Below are 16880 nucleotides of genomic sequence, written 5' to 3' on the forward strand. Positions count from 1 at the left end.
ATGAGTTTTATAAATTATTAAAATAAGTTTAAATACTCGGTGTTTGCCATCTTCTTTCGGACAAACTGAGTGTGTGGTGCGCTGGTAACTGGACATATGGCGAGGTGTGTCCTCGCACCCTGGCGGGGTTCGTGTTCGCATGCTTCGAACCATTTCAATTACTTGCCTGTGCACTACCCCACCGAGCATAGGAGTAAGCCCTCTCATACTTGGCTCAGAACCCGCGCATTTACGTGTTGATCTCACTCCCGATCGAGCAAGTGCATGCTCGAGTCGATGTACTTGGATAAGATCGAACGGTAGCGAGCTTAAGCTCGTTGGAGTCGCCGCGGGAGTGCACAAGTGCAGGAATTCGTGGAAATCGTGATATTTAAATACAGTACAGATAGTTGCATTGCCTCACTTGAACGATTGATTTGCACTCGAACCCCCCGAATTACCTAATTTTTTGCAGGTTAGGTCTCTCACGGGATTTGGCATGCTCTCAGGAGGATCTATACTTCATCACTACAGATGCGATATTTGCCAAAATGCCGACCAACTAACTCCCTAGGTGACGAAGTAGCACTTCCACCCTGAGATAACATCACTGCTTGCTCTTCTTGCATTGTTGGGCTGAATGCACCGCAAAATTTGGCCTGGGCCGAACAACGCCACAGCGTATGTAACTTGTGTGCAAGCTTACGTTTTTCCTCCTTCGCCTTGGCTCAATGCAGTGCATCGGGTGCATACCGTGCACAGCCCTGTTTTCATCCAGCAGCAGGGAGCATAGAGATTTTCCAGTGAGAGGTTGTTTCTTCGTGAGGGCTGCACATGAATGGTTTTCGCTCGCTATTACTCTCGTTTTTTTTTCTTTTTTTCGTTAATCGACACGGCAACTTCCGGCACTCAACTGCCCTGAGTCAGGGCCCCTGACTCAGAGAGCATGCCTCCACATCCGAGGATCATGGGAAGAACGTAATGGTGTACTGACAGAACCATTTGGTATCCACCCACCAGTGTACCCTGACCTTGCTGTCTACATCTGCCACGCACCTTTTGCTTTCGATCAAAGGTGAACGCTGCTCGCTCTCACTTCGCCTTTTGTCGTTCATCCGGCAGTAGCAACCCACTCCATTCAACGCTCGCCATGACCCCTTCGCTCGTGTCGACGCTCGTCGTGATTGGTGCTCTATCTAGCGCGACTTTGTTGGCGCCAACCGCCGACGCCCATCAGATTGTGCTGCAGCCTGAGCCCCAGTGGACTACGAAGGACAAGGAAACCAAGTACAACCCGCTGGCCTTCCTCGAGAACCAAGGGTTCGCTACGCAGCAAGATTTTCGATTGTGGCGCACCAAGAACGGCTACAAGACCCTGCGCGACTTCATGGACCACGGCAAGTACACGGTGACCAAGGGTGCCGACTTCTCTTGTGGTTGGACGGACCCCAAGGGCACGCCACAACCTATTCCGGCGGGGAACGCCATGCGCTCCACGGGATACACCCACGACGGACCGTGCGAGGTCTGGCTCGACAACACGCGTGTACTGCAGAGCGACAACTGCCACGAGAAGATCACCGACAAGGGTTACATCATCGACTACTCGTCGTGCAAGGGCACGTGTACGCTTCGCTGGTATTGGCTAGGAGTGCGTTTCCTGAGGAACGCCTACTCGTGGCAGGTGTACAAGGCTTGCATTCCGCTGACGTCTGGCTCGAACTCGGACTCCACGCAGCAGCAACAGCAGCAGCAGCGCCTGCGAATGTAAGGGGTGTACCAAGATGTCAATAAATGTCTGTTTTTTGCTGTTCGCACGCTTTACATCAAACCGGATCACAATCGGCATGAAAATGAGCAGGCCTCTCAAAATTAGGCAGAAATACCTACCTATCTAATTTGACCTCGATTAGGCATTTTGGGAAAAGTCTGAATAGGTAGTTCTTAAGTAGTTCAATACAAATGGCTCAAAATCCAAATTAGGCATGCAGGTGGTATACTTTATTCAAGTGAATTGTAGTTCGATACAAATGGCTCAAAATCCAAATTAGGCATGCAGGTGGTATACTTTATTCAAGTGAATTGTCTCAGCTACGTGGACTCCTAGCGACGCGTTCAGCTAGATCGAGCAAAAAGAAGTACTGCAGCGACTGGAGTTGGCCTTCCATTGCATAGTTGGTTAGAGCTGTTCTCTGCGGGTTCTTGACTTGCTTCAAGGCGCTGAACTCACTCTCAACTGAGTGAGTGCCGGGTGATATCGCCGCCACTCCAGCGACGAATGCGAACAGTAACGTGTAATTGCCCTCGCAGTTCACATCTGCAACATGTGCGTGAGAATGTTGTCACGCCTGAAAGATGAGAACGACTTGATATTTGTGGTCTTGGGGGGCGGTTTTTTCTCAGTCAGCCTCTTAGCGCTCTTAAGCAGGTGCAATTTCGCCGCCTAACGCTTGACAGAATTTGCACCATGCCTCGGTAATTTCACCATCAACAACACTTGTACTCAAAGGCTGAAGACCAAGCTCAGCCTCGTATTTGGGGATCCATTTTTGTCGCTGCTGCGGAGGGGTGATTTTAGTTTGCACAAGGGCAGCGTTGACACAGCGGTTTGCACTAGTGACTTTAGGCTGTGGTGCGGTCTGTTGGTCTCCACGAGCACCCTTCTTAGACCCTCGCCTCGATCCTTTTGTCTTCCCCATTCGTGCTAGGAGGTGGAGAGTGCCGAAAGGTGGAATGCACAGGCAGCGACGCGAATAGACTGCGAGCCAGGGTGGTTTCAGGCATGTCCGCAATTAGGTATTTTGAAAAATAGGATTAGGCATTTTGCACTTTCCCTTCACACACTACCTAATTTTGAGAGGCCTGAAAATGAGTCAGGCATCGAACACGGCAGTACTTCATTGTACACAAATCTTACGCGACTTCTTGTCATGGCATATATTATATGCCATCTTACGCGACTTTTTGCCATCTTACGCGACTTCTTGTCATGGCATATATTATATGCCATATTATGTGCCGCCTGGAACTGCCAACCGCAGTATTGAAGTATTCCACTGCCAACAACTTCTACCAATCTGCTATCCAATACATGGATTGAGTGCCACCTCCTCGTTGTTTTTCAACACCATTCTTCTGAGGTTGTTAGCTTAGACCAAGCTCACAACCTCTTCCAAGAGCACAGCACAAATACATCATGTTCATTCACGCGCGCGGTCTACATAAGTTAGCCTCAGAAGGTTGAATCGATCTCCGAGTGGCATGTGGGACATCGCATCTCCTCGTTCAGCTTCGGCACGATACACTCGTCGTGGAATTGATGACCGCATGAAAGTGTCGTGATGTAGCTCAGCACGCTGCTGCGACGGCTCGACGAGCTGAGGAACGACGAATTGCTGCAAGAACTTCTGGAGCTGTGAAAACTAGACACGTCCGACACCGATGAAGTACCGAACGCCTCGCCGTCCAGACTCGCGCTGCACAGCGTGCACACGCCAGCGTCCTGCGCCTCGTCCGCCAGCTCGTCGCCTTCGTCCGACGTCACCGACGGGGACGAGCACACGCTGTCGCGTAAGCTGCACAAAGACTGCCGCTGCTGCTGCCAAGCCCGCACAGCCCGTTCAGCGGGTGACGCTTGTCGCTCACGTCGCCCAGCACGAAGTCCGCCACCAGCTGCGTCACGCTGCCGGCCACGATGGAGCACGCCGCCGCGTTCTGGCGGTTCACCACGAACTTCTGCAGCGACGTCAGCACGTGCTCCAGCGCGGCGCGGCGCTTCTCCACGGCGCAGTCGCTGTGGCCGCCCAGTCCGAAGAGCGTCGCGGAGCCCGGGAAGTAGCTCTTGACGAACGTGTAGAGCCACGGGCACTCGGCCTGGCAGAAGTGGCCGAGGCGCAGCGCCGCCAGCAGCCGCGCCTGGAGGTCCTTGTACTCGTCGAAGGAGCGCGCCTTGCGCCAGCGGGTCTGCGAGGCGGCGTGCTCCACGACGAGCTCGTAGCGCACGTCGCGCCTGGAGCGGCGCACAGCGGCCACGCGCAGCGAGAGCTGCTCGAGCAGCGCGGCCAGAGGCTGTAGCGGCGTCGGCGCCGCGCGCTTGCGGGCGGAGGAGAGTCTGGAGCTGGAGTGGCGGCGTTGCGGCTGGTGGTTCATGCCGAGCAGCCTGCCGTTGGAGTGGTGGTTGAGTGGGCTGCTCGTGCACAGTGTGGATGCTGGATGGAGACCGAGTTTCTCTCCGCGCAGATTGGGGAATGGCTTCTCAAGATCGGCGCCGCCGCCGACTTATGCGGCTGCGCAGCCGAGCCGAGCCGGGTTGATGCACTGCGTGGGACGACGAGCCCGCGTTGGAGTAATCGTACGCCTCCCCGTATTAAGCGGCGTCACTTGCAGTAAGTCGGCGGAGCATCCGCGTTTTGCCGTGCGTCGCGGAGAAGCTGGGCACTTCAACCAGCCGCAGCAGTAGCAGTGGCAGTAGCAGCATGAGACGCGCGCTGGGCAGTGGCAGCGGAGGGTTTGACCAGGCTTGAGCTGCGGCCGGAGCCATTGCCGCCTGTCGTGACGTCGAGCGGATACATGTACGCGGAGCGACACGATGACAGGCTTACAGTACTGTACCGCCCTGCCGTCATCGCAGCGCCCGAGCCTTCGGCGGCGGGATTTTTCTCCCGCCCGCTGCCGCTGCAAAGCGACCGGCGGGATCCCATCGACGGCGCCGGCGGTCTCTGCGCGCGGCATCGTGACCCATTAGGCGAGTCAACGGCGACCGACCGACGTGCTTGACGCGTCCTGACAGCGAGAGCAATGTGGCCGTCGGGTGGTGCCTGGCCATCTTGCTTCTTGTCGGGGCTTATTGGGCGAAAGTCGGTGCCGCGCGCACGACGATTGGCGCAAAGTGCGTTAAGTCGGCGGGAATGGTGGTCGCGGGGCGATTGCGCCGGCGGCGAATCCTGACAGTGGATCACGACGGCGGTCGGACAAGTAATACCTTCCATAACGCATACTATGATTCTACGACGATTATCGCTGTAGGAGCTCTTTTAACGCAGAGATAACGGCTGGACTGTAGCTCCCCTTTGTGCCAAGGATATCGGTTTCCACAGATAAATCCGAAAACAAGCATCGCGTTCCGCAGGGCGACATGCGCCCTTGACAGTTTACGCATCGGCTCCTGTCGCGGGAGGCGCAGCGCCGGGCCATATTACGCACCGCGCGCAGTCTCTCTTGCGCTGGACGGACGCGATTGCGCCGAGTGATTCCCTCTCATGGGCCCCGCAGCGCTCCATCCATCACTACCGAATTGGCCACCAAGCAGGCAAACCGAGCTCGTGCATTCGCAGACTGTAGTCGACGACAACGACAACGACAACGACGACCGAGAACGCACCAACCTTCACAATGATGCTCACGGCCCACCACCAAATGTACCACCAGCACCGCCACTCGAGCTCCAGCTCGTCCGCCGGCGCAACTTCCGCACGCAAGCGCCCGGCGCCGACGCCGCTGCAGCCTCTGGCCGCGCTGCTCGAGCAGCTCTCGCTCCGCGTGGCCGCTGTGCGCCGCTCCAGACGCGACGTGCGCTACGAGCTCGTCGTGGAGCACGCCGCCTCGCAGACCCGCTGGCGCAAGGCGCGCTCCTTCGACGAGTACAAGGACCTCCAGGCGCGGCTGCTGGCGGCGCTGCGCCTCGGCCACTTCTGCCAGGCCGAGTGCCCGTGGCTCTACACGTTCGTCAAGAGCTACTTCCCGGGCTCCGCGACGCTCTTCGGACTGGGCGGCCACAGCGACTGCGCCGTGGAGAAGCGCCGCGCCGCGCTGGAGCACGTGCTGACGTCGCTGCAGAAGTTCGTGGTGAACCGCCAGAACGCGGCGGCGTGCTCCATCGTGGCCGGCAGCGTGACGCAGCTGGTGGCGGACTTCGTGCTGGGCGACGTGAGCGACAAGCGTCACCCGCTGAACGGGCTGTGCGGGCTTGGCAGCAGCAGCGGCAGTCTTTTGTGCAGCTTACGCGACAGCGTGTGCTCGTCCCCGTCGGTGACGTCGGACGAAGGCGACGAGCTGGCGGACGAGGCGCAGGACGCTGGCGTGTGCACGCTGTGCAGCGCGAGTCTGGATGGTGAGGCGTTCGGAGCTTCGCCGTCGCCGTCCGAGACTGGCAGCTCGTCAAGCCGCCGTAGCAGTGTGTTGAGCTACACGACGACGCTTTCATGCGGCCACCAGTTCCACGACGAATGCATCGTGCCGAAGCTGAACGAGGAGATGCGATGCCCCACGTGCCACGCGGAGGTCGACCAGTTCTAAGGAGCTGGCGGAGTAGATCTTCTAGAGTTATTTATTTATGCGTGCGCAGCGCATGCCGAAGCCATATCAACAACAGCGATATCTTCTTTTGAACATTGAGTTGTGATCGACTTTTATTTAGGAGTTATCTGAGTGCGATGAGCTTTTACGTACTAGGTGGCCTGGTGCAGCTTGCATCGCTGCTAACGCGTCTTCAAATTTTTCGCAGGTTGTAGCGGAATTCAATTTTGGCTAGCAAACAAAAAAGCTGAAGTCCTTTCGGTAGTGTATTTGTTCGAGGCTGGTATATTTCTTCCTTCTTTCATAGTGGGGTGCCCGCGATCGCGCGTTTTGAGTTCTACTCGTAGTAGCTTTCAGTAGCTCAAGCATGACTTAGTGATTCAGCAATAACAAAGCATTCCTCCGTGGCGGCAGCGTGTGTTGTACTCCCCTTCGATGCAACTCTACGTACTACCGCAAGATTTGAGACTGATAAACTAAACCTTTGAAATACGTGAACAGTGCACAGTTATGAGATCCATAACATAGGAACTGTAGCTTTAGAGTCTGGGCCAAGCAGAAGACTTTCAATTAGTGAGCGGCTTGGATGTGCGTGTGGCAGAGGGAGATCTGGTTAGTGCTCAAATTATTGAAGCGCCTCATCATCGTGAGTGCCTCCATATTGACACGTTTTACAGTGCTTATTGAACAGCCTAGACACTCACGAACACGTTCGCGCGACCTCTGGCCACCAGCGAGCTTTGTATCTCGCAGTTTGTCGAAGTATTTGTATGCACTAACAATCATCCGCTGTTCATGGACGCTGAATTCGTGCTTCGGAGCTGGTTCCATCGAGCTGGTTGTGCTTGATAGATGTTTTGGTCCTCTTCTTTGCTAAATGGAAAGTCGTTTCAGGTGCTGTTCGCTGAAATTGGGGCAGTAGAAATCGAAAATAGCAAGGTGTTAATATTTTTGGGCCCATCAAATTTGGCCGGTACAATAGTTTTTTTTATGGATTGCCAGGGGCAAATTAGTTTTAGTTTTCATTAACCCTTTCGTTATCGTTAAATACAATTCTACCATCCACGTACACGTCAGTCGAAACTACCGGTATAATGGATACTCGTGACTTAGGCTGACCCTTGTGAATACTCGGGCACATTGGTTCACGATGACGATGAAAAGTGATTAAAACCCTTACTTAGTACACAACGCTCGTCGCCACGGAGGAATGCTTTGTTATTGCTGAATCACTAAGTCATGCTTGAGCTACTGAAAGCTACTACGAGTAGAACTCAAAACGCGCGATCGCGGGCACCCCACTATGAAAGAAGGAAGAAATATACCAGCCTCGAACAAATACACTACCGAAAGGACTTCAGCTTTTTTGTTTGCTAGCCAAAATTGAATTCCGCTACAACCTGCGAAAAATTTGAAGACGCGTTAGCAGCGATGCAAGCTGCACCAGGCCACCTAGTACGTAAAAGCTCATCGCACTCAGATAACTCCTAAATAAAAGTCGATCACAACTCAATGTTCAAAAGAAGATATCGCTGTTGTTGATATGGCTTCGGCATGCGCTGCGCACGCATAAATAAATAACTCTAGAAGATCTACTCCGCCAGCTCCTTAGAACTGGTCGACCTCCGCGTGGCACGTGGGGCATCGCATCTCCTCGTTCAGCTTCGGCACGATGCATTCGTCGTGGAACTGGTGGCCGCATGAAAGCGTCGTCGTGTAGCTCAACACACTGCTACGGCGGCTTGACGAGCTGCCAGTCTCGGACGGCGACGGCGAAGCTCCGAACGCCTCGCCGTCCAGACTCGCGCTGCACAGCGTGCACACGCCAGCGTCCTGCGCCTCGTCCGCCAGCTCGTCGCCTTCGTCCGACGTCACCGACGGGGACGAGCACACGCTGTCGCGTAAGCTGCACAAAAGACTGCCGCTGCTGCTGCCAAGCCCGCACAGCCCGTTCAGCGGGTGACGCTTGTCGCTCACGTCGCCCAGCACGAAGTCCGCCACCAGCTGCGTCACGCTGCCGGCCACGATGGAGCACGCCGCCGCGTTCTGGCGGTTCACCACGAACTTCTGCAGCGACGTCAGCACGTGCTCCAGCGCGGCGCGGCGCTTCTCCACGGCGCAGTCGCTGTGGCCGCCCAGTCCGAAGAGCGTCGCGGAGCCCGGGAAGTAGCTCTTGACGAACGTGTAGAGCCACGGGCACTCGGCCTGGCAGAAGTGGCCGAGGCGCAGCGCCGCCAGCAGCCGCGCCTGGAGGTCCTTGTACTCGTCGAAGGAGCGCGCCTTGCGCCAGCGGGTCTGCGAGGCGGCGTGCTCCACGACGAGCTCGTAGCGCACGTCGCGCCTGGAGCGGCGCACAGCGGCCACGCGGAGCGAGAGCTGCTCGAGCAGCGCGGCCAGAGGCTGCAGCGGCGTCGGCGCCGGGCGCTTGCGTGCGGAAGTTGCGCCGGCGGACGAGCTGGAGCTCGAGTGGCGGTGCTGGTGGTACATTTGGTGGTGGGCCGTGAGCATCATTGTGAAGGTTGGTGCGTTCTCGGTCGTCGTTGTCGTTGTCGTTGTCGTCGACTACAGTCTGCGAATGCACGAGCTCGGTTTGCCTGCTTGGTGGCCAATTCGGTAGTGATGGATGGAGCGCTGCGGGGCCCATGAGAGGGAATCACTCGGCGCAATCGCGTCCGTCCAGCGCAAGAGAGACTGCGCGCGGTGCGTAATATGGCCCGGCGCTGCGCCTCCCGCGACAGGAGCCGATGCGTAAACTGTCAAGGGCGCATGTCGCCCTGCGGAACGCGATGCTTGTTTTCGGATTTATCTGTGGAAACCGATATCCTTGGCACAAAGGGGAGCTACAGTCCAGCCGTTATCTCTGCGTTAAAAGAGCTCCTACAGCGATAATCGTCGTAGAATCATAGTATGCATTATGGAAGGTATTACTTGTCCGACCGCCGTCGTGATCCACTGTCAGGATTCGCCGCCGGCGCAATCGCCCCGCGACCACCATTCCCGCCGACTTAACGCACTTTGCGCCAATCGTCGTGCGCGCGGCACCGACTTTCGCCCAATAAGCCCCGACAAGAAGCAAGATGGCCAGGCACCACCCGACGGCCACATTGCTCTCGCTGTCAGGACGCGTCAAGCACGTCGGTCGGTCGCCGTTGACTCGCCTAATGGGTCACGATGCCGCGCGCAGAGACCGCCGGCGCCGTCGATGGGATCCCGCCGGTCGCTTTGCAGCGGCAGCGGGCGGGAGAAAAATCCCGCCGCCGAAGGCTCGGGCGCTGCGATGACGGCAGGGCGGTACAGTACTGTAAGCCTGTCATCGTGTCGCTCCGCGTACATGTATCCGCTCGACGTCACGACAGGCGGCAATGGCTCCGGCCGCAGCTCAAGCCTGGTCAAACCCTCCGCTGCCACTGCCCAGCGCGCGTCTCATGCTGCTACTGCCACTGCTACTGCTGCGGCTGGTTGAAGTGCCCAGCTTCTCCGCGACGCACGGCAAAACGCGGATGCTCCGCCGACTTACTGCAAGTGACGCCGCTTAATACGGGGAGGCGTACGATTACTCCAACGCGGGCTCGTCGTCCCACGCAGTGCATCAACCCGGCTCGGCTCGGCTGCGCAGCCGCATAAGTCGGCGGCGGCGCCGATCTTGAGAAGCCATTCCCCAATCTGCGCGGAGAGAAACTCGGTCTCCATCCAGCATCCACACTGTGCACGAGCAGCCCACTCAACCACCACTCCAACGGCAGGCTGCTCGGCATGAACCACCAGCCGCAACGCCGCCACTCCAGCTCCAGACTCTCCTCCGCCCGCAAGCGCGCGGCGCCGACGCCGCTACAGCCTCTGGCCGCGCTGCTCGAGCAGCTCTCGCTGCGCGTGGCCGCTGTGCGCCGCTCCAGGCGCGACGTGCGCTACGAGCTCGTCGTGGAGCACGCCGCCTCGCAGACCCGCTGGCGCAAGGCGCGCTCCTTCGACGAGTACAAGGACCTCCAGGCGCGGCTGCTGGCGGCGCTGCGCCTCGGCCACTTCTGCCAGGCCGAGTGCCCGTGGCTCTACACGTTCGTCAAGAGCTACTTCCCGGGCTCCGCGACGCTCTTCGGACTGGGCGGCCACAGCGACTGCGCCGTGGAGAAGCGCCGCGCCGCGCTGGAGCACGTGCTGACGTCGCTGCAGAAGTTCGTGGTGAACCGCCAGAACGCGGCGGCGTGCTCCATCGTGGCCGGCAGCGTGACGCAGCTGGTGGCGGACTTCGTGCTGGGCGACGTGAGCGACAAGCGTCACCCGCTGAACGGGCTGTGCGGGCTTGGCAGCAGCAGCGGCAGTCTTTTGTGCAGCTTACGCGACAGCGTGTGCTCGTCCCCGTCGGTGACGTCGGACGAAGGCGACGTGCTGGCGGACGAGGCGCAGGATGCCGGCGTGTGCACGCTATGCAGCGCGAGTCTGGACGGCGAGGCGTTCGATACTTCATCGGTGTCGGACGTGTCTAGTTTTCACAGCTCCAGAAGTTCTTGCAGCAATTCGTCATTCCTCAGCTCGTCGAGCCGTCGCAGCAGCGTGCTGAGCTACATCACGACATTTTCATGCGGTCATCAATTCCACGACGAGTGTATCCTGCCGAAGCTGAACGAGGAGATGCGATGTCCCACATGCCACTCGGAGATCGGTTCAACCTTCTGAGGCTATGTAGGCAGCGGGCGTGAATGAACATGATGATGTATTTATGCTGTGGTCTTGGAAGAGGTTGCGAATTTGGTCTTGAAAAACATCGAGGAGGCGGCACTCAATCCATGTATTGGATAGCAGATTGGTAGAAGTTGTTGGCAGTTGAATACCTCGATAACTCTGCGGGAATCTGATGAAGTTGAGACTGCTGTAAGTGCACGCACAGTCGCGCCTTGCGCATGAATCAACGAGACTACCCACGGCAAGAATTCGCTGTTCTTTACTAGGAGCTGAGCACCTCTGGGCTCGGCAGCATCAAATAAAAAATAGCACCACGCACTTTCCGAGATGCAATAAACTGCGAACCAAGCTGCAGGGCGGTACTGATACTGTAAGAGCATGGTTGAAGGCTAACTCGTTCAAATGTCGGCGATCGACGTACACCCGCCAGTGTTGATTCGTACTACCAATTTGGCGGTCGTAGATGTAGTAGTCATACAACCCGGAGACGACACATCGAGCATACCGGCCGCCGAATGCCGACGTGAGCCCCACGTCCAGGGCGGCGGTGGTGTTAAAGTGGTGTGGCGACAGCGCATTGATGCGCGAAGTGCGGTCTCTTTGGCGCGTTGAAGTTCAAGGCATGTGACGAGGCAGAAACTCAGTCCGCTTGGGATTACACCGAGTGCCGCTTGACGCGCACACGTGAGGTTTCCACACGCAGAGCTCGCAAGCTCCGCGGCGCGTGTAGACTGCCAATCGCGGCGGCTTTGACCAAGGCAGCCGCAGGCCACCACACCATCGCTGCCGAGGCTTGCTTGCGGTCGAAGGGCCCGTTCTTGGGCATTGTCGAGTCGACCGTCATCGACGCGCTCCCTATCCATCGGGAATTGCACGTCGCAAAGACACGGCCGAGCGTGTCTTTCCGCCCCACCCAGTACATGTACGTTAAACGAGGCCACACGCGTTACATGTAGTGGTGGTTGGAGCCTGCCTCGTGAAGCTTTTGGACGTTTGCCACACAAAAATGTATTGATGCACCTAGCTATCAATAAAAATAATAATAATCCTACTGCGCGTTCGCGCTGCTGCTGCTACTCTGGGCGTTTGTCGGCCCTCAAAGGCGCTGCGACGAGCGGCGCATGATCTCTATCTGGTGCTTGAGCAGGTAGCACACGGCGGCGCGCGAGACGCCGAACTCCTTGGCGAGGTGGGCCTGCTTCTCGCCCGCGCGCACGCGACGCACGATCTCGCAGCGTTCGCGCTCCTTGAGGTATTTCTTCTTGACGCGCTTGCCGGCCGTCCCGCAGGCGGTGGAAGGCGACAGCGGCGCGGCGGAGAGACCCACGCTGGTCAGCGGGCGCTTGAAGCCCGAGCGGCGGCTCGAGGCCATGTCCTCGTCCTCGGTCTCAGAGCCCGAGGTGGTGGACACGGGCGAGTAGCTCTGGCGGTAGCTGTAGTAACTGGTGGTGTTGGTGGTGTTGTAGGGCAGCTGCATGCCGCTGGCCTGGTGCCAGCCGTAGGGCGAGTAGCTGGGGCTCTGCGGGCGCTGCTCGCCGTTCAGCAGCGGCGAGGGCGGCTGCGGCGTGGCCGAGTTCTGCAGGAAGGTCTGGAAGCTGGGCAGCACGGTCATGGCCATGGTGGCGGGGAATGTGTCGATGTGATCGAAAGACGTTCAAATGGGAAATGGGCCTCGGCGACAGCGGCGCCGCCAAGCCCGCATGCTCGCATGGCGCGTCCGCCGCAAAGATATGCGGCGTGGCGCTGGTTGTTAAACGTTACTGGAATCAAGTCAAAGCACCTCAAGCCCTAGTTGCAGTTGGCGGGAGCGTGTCTCTTTGCTTCAGTTTGCGATTCAACGGGCTGCTTCGTGCGCACGGCGCGCTTGTCAAAGAAGCCGCACCACCTGGCGAAGCCGCCCATTTAACGCGCTATGACGGCTGGTACTGCATCGCTGGCATTTAACATGATGGGTGTCCGCCGACACCCACCCAGGACCAGCCTGCCGTGAACGTGTTGGAGACGCGGGTTAGGCTTCCCGCAACGCCAATCGGGTCCAGCCGCACGCGTTTGGAAGGCGCAAGTTTAGAGTGTTCCGTGTCACTACAAACGCAGCAGCAGCAGTTGATGCTCGGCGAGGCGCTGCAAAGGCGCGCGGTCTGCTTTGCATGCAGTCAGACGACGTGTACCCTCAGAAGAGCGGCCGTAAGCCGCACGAAAAGCTTCGACAGGCCTCCCCCAACGGCCAGCACGCTTTCTCGCTAGTAGCGAGCACGGCGTGTCGTACGCGATGCTGGCCATGACGGGCCCGGTTTAACTGTCTCGCCGACGCCACGGCTTCCTCCTGCCGTTTACAGGCGCTTAGCTCGACCAGCGAGCGACTCCGGATGCTGCGAGTTGAACTTCCAGCGCGATTGGTCGAAGGTGTACCGCGTCTTTGAAGCGAGCATACCGTAGGCACCCAACGTTTAACAGAGCGCTGTTTAGCGTTAATTTAACAGACCCCACTCGGGCTGCTCCCCGCCAGCAGTTTGCCGGTAGCAGTCGTGCGTCGACAGGTGCTCGCCACCATGCATTCGCTGGCGCTAGAGCTGGACCTAGAGAGCGCAGGCTGAGCCCGGCATTCTCCACGTGCACTGGAATCTTGGCCCCGCGTCTATACAAACAGGCCGGGCGAAACCACCTCTGGCTAAAACGCTCGGCATTTCCCGTCGGTGCTTGGTGCTCGGGCGCGTGGCTTTGGCGCTCCGCTCGATGTTGGGTCAGCAGCAAAAAACATGCCGGCGGTGTGTTAAATCGCGCTGGCGCGTCTCAGGCTGCGCGTGTCCTTGCGGCCATCCAAACCGAGCTGTTCACAGGGCGACGTCAGACTGAACCTGTCTTTTCGGGACGTAGCGCTCCCGCACAATTGCTGGGGGCGCGCTTCGATACCGCGCCGGTTCGCTGCGTCCCGGAAAAACTTACCCTTAACAAACCGCTGCGTGGGCTTACCACCTTGAAGCCAAAGGCAACATGAGCAATCGAAGACGTTTTGCTGCTTCGTCACAGGGAATGGCCGGGGCAGCATCGCGAGCTTCACCATCGACGAGCATTCGGCGTGCCTGCAATACCAAGTTCAACGCCTATCACAAAAGCGTGTTGTCACGGACCGAGAGAGCGAGCTCCGCTCTGCTGTGGTGCTAAGCCAGATATGTAGCTACACTGCTCCGGTCGACTGCTACTACTACTGCTACTGCTATTGCTCCTGCCGTTGCCGTTGTTACTGGGTCATGAATAATTGCTCCTGCTGTTGCCGTTGCTACTGGGTCATGAACTGTGCCGCAGGAGCGATGAAACAAGGCGAACCGGCCGCACAGGCTTACCAACGTCATGTGACGGCGCGTTGACCCTTGAAAGGCAAGTTGCCCCAAGCACCATAGCTCCGGCTACTTCAAACACGCGCTGGCTTTCGTCTACCGTGTCTATGCGGAGCCGGCCCCATTCCTGTCCTCTTCAATTGCAGCCAATCTTCCTTGCACAGCAGTGGACACCCCCGTTCGGTTTTGACTCAGCTGGGCCATTCGCTCGCCACCGTTTCGGGTTCCTCCTGCTGATTCTTCCACGCCTGGAACTGCAGCGCCACCTGCTGCAGCATCTGCGCCTTGATCTTGCCCAAGTAGCCCACCTCCGCCTTCTTCTCCTGGAGCTGCTCGAACGCAGCGCGATACCGCTTCTTCGCGTCCTGGAGCTGCAGCAACGGAACGCTCTGGCGCTCGATCTCGACCTCGTCCTCCGGGTCGGGCGTGCTGCGGTCGCGCAGCTCTTGCAGCTGCAGCGCGTAGCCGTCGATCTCGCTGTGGGTTCAGCCGGTCAATTCAATGAGTCAGTCAGTCAAATGTATCCATCTCGAGTTGAAGTGGTTGGCCAATCACATGCCACGTACAGTTTCACGCGGTTGACAGTCAGCGCCAGCGCTGCGAGCTGCGTCCTCGCCTCGCGGACGTTCGCCTTCGCCTGCTCCAGATCGCGCAGAGCCTCCGCGCCGGGGTCTGCGCCGCCCACCGACTTGAACCGGTCGAAGAGCTCCTTGTCGCTCTCTTCGGAGGCGGCCGGCGCTGATGCTCCGCGCTCTTGTCGCCCTTGCCACTCTTGCTGATGGTCCCTCTCCGGCCTCTGGTTGTCTCTGAAGATCGGCGGCAGCACCACTACCGCGCCGTCAGTCTTGCTGTTCTTGCTGCTGCAGTTGGTGCTGCTTGGGGCAGACGACGGACTGGGGCCAGGAGGCGTGTGGCCTCGCAGCGCGCGGATCTGCGCCACCATCTTGCTCCCAGTTTTGCTTGTCGGAGTTGGAGCTGGCACGGCAGACCCTTTCATATCAAGGCACAGCGAACGGAACGTGTGCAGTAACCGCTGCACCTGTCGTAGACTCTCAACCGGAGGGACCAGCTCGGCGTTGTCCAAGAACGCGGTGATCTGCTGCCGGCGAGAACGTTCTTCTTCAGCAGCACTCTCTTTGCCGTCGCGAAGGACCCGCGTCTGTCCAGCGATCGCGTCATACAGCGCCAACTCCTCACGCAGTCGCCGAATCTCGTCACGGTACGCAGCGCGCTCCTCACTCGCCAGCTTTGACCCAGCAGCCCCAGAGCCTGATGCCACAACGTTGACAACAGCCTGCGTCTTGACGCGACGCATCCTCGCCGCGAAGCGCAGCGTGGCCAGGCTTTGGTCTGCGTGAGTCGGCGCTGGCCACACGCATGCCACCAACAGCGTGCGGCAGTTGCCACCCAGCGAGTCCTTCAGCAAGTTGGTCAGAGGCGTCTGTCGAAACGGCACGTGCGCTCTGGTCTTGCTGCTCAGCGCGAGCACAACCTGTTCCAGGAATGTCAGTGACCGGTTGATGTAGCAGGCCTCGTTGGCCCGTGTAGAACCCGCCTCCGTCATCGTCTTCTTCATGCGCTCCGAGCCGGCCAGATCCACCAGGTGCAGTTTGCTGTACACAACATCGTCGTCGCCGTGAGAGCGGGACCCGCTTGCTTCGTCCCCAGATGCATCTCCCTCGATGAACTGGGTGGACATGACGCTCCGCTTGCGCTCCAGGTACAGCGTGAAAATGCAGTGAGACCGCGTAGACGCGGCGTTCAGTGCGTGCTCCGCCACCGCGCGGCTCGTGTCGCCCTGGAATACAAGGTCCAACGCCTGCTCCTCGCTAGACACGAGCGCTGTTGTGAGTCCCCGCACGAAAGTCTGTCCTCGAGCGTTCTCCTGGATGGCCAAGTCGTTCGAGGCGTTGCAGGTGCCTGAGCTGCCAACGTCCGGGGCAAGCAGGTCAATGAGGCGGTCGTTGTAAATCTCCAGGTACGACATGCGCAACGTGTAGGAATGGTCGGCGTCCTGTTGCGTGCGCTGGAAGACGCGAGACAACGATCGAGCAATGAGCCCGCGGTCCTCGAAGCGGCGACGAGGACCCCCTCCAGACATCGTGAAGGTTTTTCCCGCTCCCGTTTGTCCGTAGGCTAGAATGCAGCCGTTGTATCCGCTCAACGCTCCGTCCACTACGTCAGACGCTACCAACCGGAACACACCGGCTTGGTCGATGTTGGGAGACAGCACTTGGTCAAACCGGAAGCTCGTGCCACCGCCCGAGGCCGTGTTCGTGACTACACTAATAGTCTGCAGCACACGCGAGGAACTATCGTTAGGTCATGATGATACGCTTGATACCAGCAGCAAAGAGACTCAAGCAAGCCACACCCGACCTTACCTGCTGTTGTTCATCAATTGCCACTGCATCGCTGTAGCCGTGGTCAAGGGAGCTGGCAGCATCTTTCCTAGTGATGGTAGGCCGCACCCGAATGCAGACTTTGACTCGCTTCTGCATTCTACGACGCTGCAATCACCTTGTCGACCCAGCAGATCCCCAGCATTTTGGGGGCTCGTACGATGGCGTCGCTTCGAAACGGTCGCGCAGCAAA

General features: G+C 58.4%; 3 protein-coding genes across 3 annotated transcripts; 1 reads left to right on the forward strand and 2 right to left on the reverse strand.

Moving 5' to 3' along the window:
- Positions 1–1129: 1129 nt before the first annotated feature.
- Positions 1130–1750, forward strand: IUM83_16564 (GATS protein 3; the record flags this gene model as incomplete). The annotated part of the gene is made up of 1 exon (XM_067941453.1): positions 1130–1750. One exon carries the CDS (start codon positions 1130–1132, stop codon positions 1748–1750), a length of 621 nt encoding a protein of 206 aa, XP_067783303.1.
- Positions 1751–12046: 10296 nt separating this feature from the next.
- IUM83_16565 (Uracil phosphoribosyltransferase) lies at positions 12047–12568 on the reverse strand (the record flags this gene model as incomplete). Its single annotated transcript, XM_067941454.1, has 1 exon — positions 12047–12568. One exon carries the CDS (start codon positions 12566–12568, stop codon positions 12047–12049), a length of 522 nt encoding a protein of 173 aa, XP_067783304.1.
- Positions 12569–14476: 1908 nt separating this feature from the next.
- On the reverse strand, positions 14477–16786 carry IUM83_16566 (kinesin-like protein KIF9; the record flags this gene model as incomplete). Its single annotated transcript, XM_067941455.1, has 3 exons — positions 14477–14762; positions 14852–16578; positions 16670–16786. The coding sequence occupies 3 exons, from the start codon at positions 16784–16786 to the stop codon at positions 14477–14479; spliced, it is 2130 nt and encodes a 709-aa protein (XP_067783301.1).
- Between the last annotated feature and the right edge of the window lie 94 nt (positions 16787–16880).

This window comes from Phytophthora cinnamomi, assembly GCF_018691715.1.
Source record: "Phytophthora cinnamomi strain GKB4 chromosome Unknown Contig100, whole genome shotgun sequence".
Classification (NCBI taxonomy): domain Eukaryota; phylum Oomycota; class Peronosporomycetes; order Peronosporales; family Peronosporaceae; genus Phytophthora; species Phytophthora cinnamomi.